This window comes from Myiozetetes cayanensis, unplaced genomic scaffold, assembly GCF_022539395.1.
Source record: "Myiozetetes cayanensis isolate MyiCay16 unplaced genomic scaffold, myiCay2020 scf13, whole genome shotgun sequence".
In the NCBI taxonomy this organism is placed as follows: domain Eukaryota; kingdom Metazoa; phylum Chordata; class Aves; order Passeriformes; family Tyrannidae; genus Myiozetetes; species Myiozetetes cayanensis.
This window is the reverse complement of record NW_026086937.1, coordinates 14,586,997-14,596,855: the sequence shown is the minus strand read 5'-3', so window position 1 is coordinate 14,596,855 and position 9,859 is coordinate 14,586,997. Positions and strand designations below refer to the sequence as shown.

General features: G+C 37.4%; 1 protein-coding gene across 1 annotated transcript; it reads right to left on the bottom strand.

Moving 5' to 3' along the window:
• Positions 1-458: 458 nt before the first annotated feature.
• LOC126636198 (cytochrome P450 2J2-like) lies at positions 459-8,268 on the bottom strand. Its single transcript, XM_050308148.1, has 9 exons — positions 8,098-8,268; positions 6,882-7,044; positions 6,218-6,367; positions 4,656-4,816; positions 3,687-3,860; positions 3,316-3,457; positions 2,482-2,669; positions 1,896-2,037; positions 459-637 (listed from the first exon to the last, which is right to left on the bottom strand). Exons 1-9 carry the CDS (start codon positions 8,266-8,268, stop codon positions 459-461), a joined length of 1,470 nt encoding a protein of 489 aa, XP_050164105.1.
• Between the last annotated feature and the right edge of the window lie 1,591 nt (positions 8,269-9,859).

Below are 9,859 nucleotides of genomic sequence, written 5' to 3'. Positions count from 1 at the left end.
AGATGTAAGGAAAGACCTGTGAACTCAGAGGAGTAACAGCTTACTGAAAATTTTATTTTTTGTTCAGGCATCATCCTTACTGCATCAGAACAGCTGTGACATGTTAAGAGTGTGATACCTGACAGAGCACATATGAAGGAAACTGCTTGATACAGTTCACTTCTCTAAAATCCTACATCTAATTCATTGCTACTATGAGTGTGAAAATACATCTTTTTTCTGAAATGTATTATTGTGTACTTGTATATGCCTAAGACACAATTATATGAGCTTTGTCAAGTACACTTCATTTCAAAAAGTTCAGCACTTGAGGTCAGGCCTCCTGAACAAAAGCACTTGATTAATTTGCTGTACTGAGCTACCTCTATTTGAAGGCAATTGAGAGAGTGGTGTGTGTTTATAAAGGATGTGCAGTTACTGACAGGTTGGAGTCCCTCTGCACTGTAGTATGTTGCAGATCAGCGTGGAATAGCACAGAGTTTATAGGGATGTGGCTGCAGTATTGCACCCAAAACATACTCTGAACTGATTTCCTTCACTCCCTTAGGGAGCTGGAAGGTAAATGCCCGAAGGAGGTTGGTAAAGAAGATGAACAGTTCAATTCGTGCCATATGTTCCCCCAAACACACACGGTGCCCTGCAGACAGAAAACAGAAAGAGTTAGTTGTATAAAATTCTGTAAAAGGACTTCACACAAAATTCTACTGAGTTCCATAAATTCTGTTTCCTCTGTAAGGGCAGAAGATGCTTTTGGAGGTGGGAGAAACATTTAACTGAGAAACTGTCGAGTGTCATTTGGTGTTTTAATTGGTTTTGGTTGGGGGTTTTTTCACCCCTGGAGCATGTGTAAGATTCTCCCTTTTAATTTTTGCTGCTTGTTCTGTGAGAACCATAAATTGCTTCTCTGTTAAGCAAGATTTTAAGAAGTTTCATATACTTGATAGTCTTATCTTTGGTTGTTGAGGAGGGTGGGCTGGGGCATTGAAGATGCAGTTCTGAAGCCAAGGAGAAAGATGTAATCAGGCTTTCTTCAACAGAAATTCAGAAGGGTATATTGTGTCCTTGTAGCCCCCAATCTCTAACACTGTCAGGAACAGATCTGTGAGCTAAGGGAGTGAAATGTACAGTGGCATGTGTGGTGATGTACAGACTCGGTAACTCATTTTGGCATATTGTTTTCACAGTATATGTCAGGATAACTATCTATTCCAGACTTTAAAAAAAAAAAAAAAAAAAGAAGATATTCAGGGTATATAAATACTCAGATTATATAAACAGAAAACAACCAAGGCAAGTTAAAAAAGAAATCTTCCTATGCCTGGTTTGAAATGGTAGTCCAAATTAGTCGTCTTGATTGATGTGAACTACGGGCATTTGGTGAGTACAGGAGGTAAGATGCTGTGTACCTGTTTTACAGAGATGAATTAGGATTTATGGGCAATTTAGGCACCTGATGCTAGACTGTTACTGGAGGATTTAGTAGAATGAGGTTTGGTTTCCTACTTTATCACAGATTTTCTCTGTATATTTAGAAAAATCATATTTCTTTTATTATTGGGCTTTCTGTTTGTAAGGTGAAAATAAATCAATTTTCTGATTTGAGGGTATTACCTTGGTTCCATCAGGAACTAAGAAGCTCAGATACCCTTATAGTAGGAGCTGTACATATGCCAAGGAGAGCACCGTGTCTCCTGACCACACTCATCCTCTGTTTGAACATATCAAAATTAAAAAATGCAAGACAACATTTGTGGCTCTTACAGAGCAGAAAACCTGACTTTAAATCTTTGTGCCAAGTACATTTTTATAAAGGTATGTTTTTAAAATTTTAGAACTTAGTGTTTCTAATCTTGCTGCGAGACACAGAAAACAGGAATATTCAAGGTCAGTGTTACCTGCTGAGAAAGGTAAGAATGCCTCTTTGTTCATGAAGTTGCCATCCAAATCAAGGAAATGATCTGGGTTGAACTTCCAGGGGGTTGCCCAGTGCTCAGAGTCATACACCACAGAGTGCAGGTTTGGCAGTATAAGTGTGCCCTGTAAGAAGCAGCAGAGTTTGTATTTTTCATGTATGATTGATTCTTCTTTTTTATTTTCCTGCTCTCTAATAGTCTGCATCCCATGCCTGCAGCCCGGTGTTTGGATTCAACTTGGCCTTTTTACAAGTGCACGTCCCTTTGTACCTTCTGTTTGTCCAAACCTATTGCATGTTTGTCTATGTTATCTTCTGTCAGTACTACTGAAGTGTTTCCATGTCTAAGCTGGAGTGGAGCTTGGATTGCTTTATGTGCTTGCCAGGGTAATCATAACACCTTCCTGTTTGGTTTTTGTACTCTTCACACTTCGTGTCTGTGACGTGTTGCCACATTCTCTGCAAAGTTAGGAACTGTAGAAGCTCACGTCGTATAAATACTGAATAGTAATAGCTCAAAGCTTGAAAAGAATCATGGACAACGTGGACAGAAATGTGAAGCTCTGTACCTTTTTAACGTGAAAGCCCAGCAGGGTTGTGCTGCTCACGCATTGTCGGGGGACCCCGACAGAGGTAACGTTGCTGTACCGCAGAGCCTCGTGAATCACCGCGTTGGTGTAGGGCAGCTTCTTACGGTCCTCGTAGCTGATGGGATGGGAGGCTTCCACAACATCATCTATCTCTCTCTGAACCTTTTCTGCAGAGAGAGAAATGAAAATACTTACACTTCCCCCCCCCCCCCTTTTTTTTTTTATCCTGCAGGTTTTTGTATGAGAACATCCAGGACTGGGGAAATAAAATAAGGTTGCTAATGAAATACATTGGCAGGTGGTTTGACTGCTGTATTGGTTTCAGCTGATCAAGGAAGTGCATATCCCTAAAGCACAGGATGACACATCCTACTTGGTGATGAGGGTAATACAGTTCTATGTTTCAAAAAAATAGATTAAAATTTGAAAATACAGATGTAATGTCTGTTATGTTTATAAATACACATCAGACCAGGTATTTTTAAAAAACTTTTCCACTTTGAATCTTAGGAGGAAGTTAGATGGCATGTGAAATGTCTTTAACTTGTTATTCTGTCTTGCCAACCCCTCTTCTCATGAGATAAAACAGTGGCTACCACCAATTTTTGGTAGTGTTGCTGGTGTACTGGAGGGGAAAGCACCTGCTTGTTTTCTTCATTAACTTTCCATTTTCTAGATCTCAGTTGTTGAGGTACTACCATTCATATTCCTATTTAAGTGTTATTTTGATGTATTGCAAGTGATTGAGCTAACACACTAATAATGTTCATTATGATGTTGAATGCAGTTCTCTCTGATAATGATTTTGCTCACCTTGTATTTCTGGATGTTGTACCATATAGAGCAATGCCCAGAGAAGGGTGGTGCTTGTTGTTTCTGTCCCTCCCAGCAAAAGATCAACCACAGTCTGAATCATGTTGTCCTTATTGAACGTAGAAGTAGGATCATCTTTGGTCTGTAAGGTTTATTCACAAGAAGACTATGAAGTGGATAATTTCATACATTTCATCAGTCATGTAGAAATTGTCATTGTTTTATGAAAACAGTGAGCAGCCCACCAGAACAGACATCTTCATTGCTACACAGATACAGTCCATGTGCATCTAAAAGTTCCATGGCAGTTTCTGGAACGAAGTGTTTGTAGTAGGCATTGAGGCCAAGGAGGGTGATAAACAGATACTTACTTTTGTTATTTGAGCTAGGTAGAAGTCAATGAGATCCTGTGGATCACTTTTCTTCTCTCTCTCATGGGCCTGGACTTCCTTCATGACTAAACTGTGCATGAAGTCATTGTATGCAAACACTTTCTGATGAGGCCCTGGGAGATGGTGCATAAGCCATGGGAAAGCATCGTACAGCTGGGGTTGTAGACAGAAAGAAAGGAGTGTGAGCTCTTTTAAACGGAATTCTGATTTCCTGATAACTCTGTGAAGTCACTGCAACACATGTTATGGGAAAATGATTATATATTTTGCTTTTTGGATGCATACCTGATAATGCAACAGAGGTTCTGAAAATTGGTGAATCAAAGTAATTGAGGGCTGAATCTGACCCACAGACAGATTTTCTCAACCTTGATTTTTTTTTTTAATAGTAATTTTTTTAGACAGGTCTATGTGGAAAACCTGATAATCTTACAGAAAGTCTGTGTGCCAAAATCTGCACAACATAAATTTCTAAGAACCTAAAAATATTATTCTTGATGTGATGAGATTGTAGCCTGTATTTTATAGGAAGCTCAGAATAACTCAGGTCTTGGTGGTAATATGAATTACATGAGAAGCAAGATATATTCTTGAAAGAACAGGACTTCGAAGCTTTAATTCTTATTAACTGCAATTCTGTATTCGCAAGACTAAACAAAAATTGAATTTTAGAAGTTGCTTTCATTTTAAGAATTAGGAATCTTACATACCCACTATTGTGCAAATGATTAGTTGTTGGAAATCTGTAAAAACCAGTGATGATCTAGAATTTCAATTTTAGGATGTGATTTGTGGACATAAAGAAGGATTATAAGGCAGTAGTAACATATACAAGGTATGTATTAATTTATTGCTTCACAGTGGCTCACAGAACAATCGTCACATTGTTTTGACTTGTCAAGTGCAAATGCACTTAAAGTAATAAGAACAAGAAAATCAAATTCTTACCCTTCCCCAGATAGTAGCTTGAAAGTAGATGACAAAATAAATAGCTTTGTTAAGTTTGCTGAAAGATTCATCCTCACTGGAGAAGCGATGACCGAAAACAACAGCACAAATTATATTTGCAATGGCATGAACGATGGAAGTGTGGGGGTCAAAAGGTTTGCCTGTGAATACAGAAGGTACAGTGAGTACTTCTGAATAGAATACAGTGAAAAAAGTGAGGAAGAAATTTTTTTTAATGGTAAAAATAATAGGGGATCAAACTACTTTTAGATAAATTTCACACAAGTGAACCCTGGTTTCATACATATTAACCGCATGAATTGTAAAAGCAGGGAATCCTAAATTTCAATCTGTTCTTTGCTCTTGTAAAATACAGTGATTATCGGTTTTGAGCAGACAAACATTAGGTCTCTTTTCCCTTCTTTGACTTGGGGTCTGGGTTGTGTGGAAACACAAGCAATTAATTAGAACTTATGCCTTCAAATCTGGAGGCAGATATTTAAGTTTGGCAATTAAAAAGCAAACAAGCATTCCCCCTCCTCCAAAAACCAGAAAAAAATTACTTGAGAGTTTTATTTTCTTAGTCATGTTGAAATTACTTATCTCCTTTTGGTTTTCAAGTAACAGCTTGACAGTTCAACCATCTGTATATATTTTCCCCTAGGCTGAAAAGGTAGAACTCATGTAATGGGATGGGAAATGGCCCCCATTAAAAAGTGTTAAATCCAGAAATCATAAACTTAGGTACATATTTCACTGGCAGGGACAACCTTTGAATTATACTCCTATGGAAAATACATTCCTGACTTCAGGCTTTTGGTCATTCTGGGAAAGACTAAATACACTTATTGAGTTTAAAATTGAGGAAGGGATTGCATGGCAGGTAAGGAATTGGGCTGTACAGGGACTCAGAGTAGATGGTTTTTAGTCTCCTATATTTCAAAGATATGTGAATATGTTGCTCTTGGAAAGGAGATGGGCCTGGTCCAAGGAGAGTTGGAGAGAGACCTCAGGCAACCTCTCTGTGTTTTCACATCAGTATGGAACACAATGTGGGTGAGGGATTTGGCTGCTCAGAATATTTATATTTAATTGCTTTATTTTGGCATCTTGCTAAAATTCTATTGGTTTCTATTTCATCCAAACATAAAAAAAAAGTTTTGTTGGACAACTGAATGATACATTCCTTGTGTTGGGGTTCTTTCTCTGCCAAATCCTAAAAGTCTGCTGTCCTAAAATGACTCGCAGCAGGTCACACAATGTGCATTTTATGGAGGAAAACATAGGATTTTTCTATACTTCTTGAATGTAAGAATTGTTACCAGCTGTCCTTGAGACTGTGTTGATAACAAATATTTATTTAACTAACCTTATTTTAAAAAACTATTTCATATTGCCCACTGTGCAGACAAAACATTTTTTGCAAAGAATGCGGTTAAGCCAGTAAAAGCCCTACTAGTATGAAAAATATCTATATTATTTATAAAAATGTACTGTGAAACTTTTACCACCCCTAATATTTCAGAAGAAGGTTCTTAGTGTTGTTCTTCTAATGAGTTTACCTTTTGTGTTTGCAAAGATGTCCACAAGGTGACAGGCCTCTGTTTGAATTTGATGCTCCAAGTTGTTCTTACCGAGTGCCAGGCTTCTTACAATTGTCATGACAAAGCGTCTCTGTTGCTTCCAGGTGCGGCCACTTGTCAGGAAAATACCTGGAGAACACAGAAACATTCATTTCACTGCTGGGAAAAGAAATCCTTTCACTGCAGGAGGCAAAATCAGATTTAGGGGAGGTTATATTTTGCTAACAAGATACCACAATTTTAGATTCTGAGTTTTAACCTGTAACTGAGGATTTTATGACTCCCAGCTGCTCATAAATGTGACCCTGCAAACTGAGTGGTAGTGGGGTTTGGTAAGGACTGAACAACTTTCTCTACATGAACAGTCTTCTGGCTTAGAAGTGATACAATTGAAGGGCAACTTCTCCAAGCAAATATTCCTTTGGATCTACTGGGAAGGAAAAAAGTCAGTGCTTTATAAGAGAAGAAATTTTTGGGTTTTTTTCCCCTTTCTTAACGTGCTTAGCTCTGCATGGAACCTTTCTGGAGTGAAAGCCCAGTTGTGCCCTTGTACAGCAGTAACTGATGTGTGAGTGAATGCACAGGGAAGCACCTTCCTTCTTTACACCTTGTTCCTATTTCAGTCCAAGGTAACACCTTGTACCTTTCTCGCCCATCATATCCCTGTAGAATGGGGTAAGAGGCCTTCCAGAAACTTCCTCTGAGTGGGTGACAAGGCCATCTTTGACTGCTTTGTATCCATTCAGTACAACCATAGGTGTCTGTCCCATCCACAGCGTGTAGATGTTTCCGTAGATATTGGTTAACTGAGGAGTTAATAACAGGAAATTAGTAACTATAAACCAGGGAAAGCAAACATTCAAATACTGTTTTTTTCAAGAGTTTTCTGTAGTTGTAACTAAACTCATTTGCCTATACTGAATTGAATTGCAGATTTTGGAAATCTTTATCCTTCTGTTACTAACGTGCTTTGGGAACGAAAGATAATTGTTCTTTGTGCAATGGATATTAAGGACATCTCTCAGAAGAACACCTCTGAAAACTCCACAGAAAGAGAAACAGCAGGTTTACTCCATTAGCTCTGAGTCAAAGAACAAATGAAAATAGGCAAAATCCCTGAGCTTTTCTGTTTATTTCATTAATGAACCAAAATTATGATAGGTTTCCTGCCTCTAATTTCCAAAGAAAGCAAAAAAAATTGGGTTTTTGAATTCTTTTCTATAGCTTCCACATGATTTTTCTTATTTTTCTCTATTCTCTTTTGTCAGATTATGATTATATTTTTCCTTGAAATAGCTGGAATTGAGTTCCTTACTTTTAAAAAAAGTTTTAAATGGTTTATAAAGCAGCCATGCTGTGAATGCAACAGCAATCAGATTTTCCTGCTTTGTTTTAGTAATCTGTTTACTGCAGACAAGAAGTCTTTTTGCTCTACAAATAAGAAAATAAAGAGTCTATTTAGAGTACATGTTTGGTCTTCTGAAGGAGATGGGACCGCTTGTGGCCTGGATATGTTTCAGTGACGTTGGTGCCATGCAAAGGAAGGTCTACGAGAGGTGACTTACAGGGCTGGATATCAATATAGAAACAGAACGAAGCTGTCAAGGAAATAACATTCTATGACAGTGCTTGTGATAATGTAACTAAAAGAGAGATAAAATAACAAGGAGTAAAGCTATTGTGGTGTTTATTATTCAGAAATATGTTTAATAATGCAGGGTCCTTGAAGTCTTTGAAATTGGCTAATAATCAAGCTTGAGGTTTAAAAAAAAATAGCAATTTACACTGTTCCTATGCAATGCACAATGTAAGTTAAAATAGGTTCAGACTGATTTTCAACCACAGAGATAAATAAATACCTTAGAGAGAGTTTCTCGACGAAGTTTGAAGTCCAACAGCCACAAATTTCCAATGATAGGGAGGGGAACTGGTCCTGGAGGAAGCTGGGTACGCATCCATTGCAGCTTTAGGAACTGCAAAATCAGGAGACATACTACTAGAGCTATGAAAATCTCAGAAATCCCCAACATCTTGTCAAAATTGTAACTTCTCCCTGGGTTTTGGCTTTTTTTTGGTCTTTTTTTTAGGGTATGACTTCCTCTGAATATTTTGATTTGTGTAGATGAGTTTCTTCTACTGAATCCAAACTCTAAGAATATATGCCTGCTGTAGCCATCTCTCTCAGACAATCTACAGTTTTCCCAAGCTGAAGTCCTTAGAAAACCAAAATATGTGATCCTTGGTGGTTAGTCAAGCCCCACCCACTCTTTTTTTACGATCTGTAATTGAGATCTGTCTCTTTTCTCATTTAGAATTTTGTTTCCTTTCAGTCTTGATACTGGGTCTAAGTACCAATTATTGAACAGTTATCCAAAGTTATCAAGAGTCATGCATAATGGTAACACCTCAAGCAGTTTCCTGTAGTTAAACATTTACATGCACTATTTCTTACTGTTCTGAAATACTATAATATCATGTGGTTTCTTTATAGAAGAAGAGAAAACATCTGCACAATACCTGTGTGTTAGAATATGGTCTCTGAGATGAAAAAGAACTGAATTAATGCAGTATCAAGCTAAATTAATGTCTTTAATCACAAAAAAAGGCAATTTAATAATTAATAAGGTGAGTATTTACTTTCTTCTTTTATCATATTCTAGGTTAAGTTATGTGGAACACTAGTAACAGGTTATTTTTTTGTCCAACAGATTGTTCAGTGTTTTCTAATTTTTTTTTTTCATTTTTTTAATTCGAAGTTTGAAACTCTTCTGATGCAAATTTTGGAAATGAAACAATGCACAGGTTCTATTTGATCTGTGGAACAGAGCAAATGAACTTAAGAAAGGGGAAAAACTTTTAATTTTTACTGATTTGTGGACCCCATAAGCTTTCAGGAGAGATTTGTACCAATGTGTAGCAAACATGAACTTAAGAGACTTACTTTTCATACTTGCTGATATACTAGATTTGACTTTTTGACACTTGGTTCAAGAACTCAGCTAATGCTGTGGTATATTTTCAAGTCTATATAGGAGATTAAGGGAATCCATACAATTGCACAAGTTGCCTGTTTCCAAATTTTTTATCATAATTTCTCTGAGCAGGCTTGCTGAATTTTCCAGTCTGCAGTTTTCAGCTCATAAAGTTTCTGCAAGATCAAGGTTATTGACTGCCCTCAGTGTACATTATGATAATGAAATATAAAGGTTTAATGCTATCCATGGGCTTCCTAAGAACTGCATTAAACTTCAAGAAACTGAGTTATAGGTGTGGATACTAATTTCAGTTAGTTTTCTAATGAGTTCAGTTTTTTCTGTTTGGGGGTTAGTAGAAGAACATGTGCTAAATGCAATCTTGCATCATTCAGTCTTGAAAAAGATGTAGATGAGAATTTGTCTTTTTTTTTTTTTTTTTTTCTCTAGTGGATTGTAATAATTTCAGATGCAAACAGGAAATACAGGGGCAGTGTCAGGGGGCTGCAGAGCAGCAGCGACACTGCAGCATTTTCTTGCCTTACTTTTCTGAACAACCACCACTTGACTGCTCTTTGCAGTTTCATGCAGGTCTTCTGCTTTGGTGGGCTGCATGTGCAAATGCTTTTCCAGAAAGTGTGGAAGTGGA

Excerpts from the sequence above, each read along its gene's own strand:
- LOC126636198 (XM_050308148.1), bottom strand. The coding sequence starts at position 8,268 with ATGTTGGGGATTTCTGAGATTTTCATAGCTCTAGTAGTATGTCTCCTG. Across the intron at positions 2,038-2,481 it reads TGGGCTTTCACGTTAAAAAG|GGCACACTTATACTGCCAAA; the intron begins GTACAGAGCTTC and ends TGCTTCTTACAG. Across the intron at positions 638-1,895 it reads ATTCTTACCTTTCTCAGCAG|GGCACCGTGTGTGTTTGGGG; the intron begins GTAACACTGACC and ends TTCTGTCTGCAG.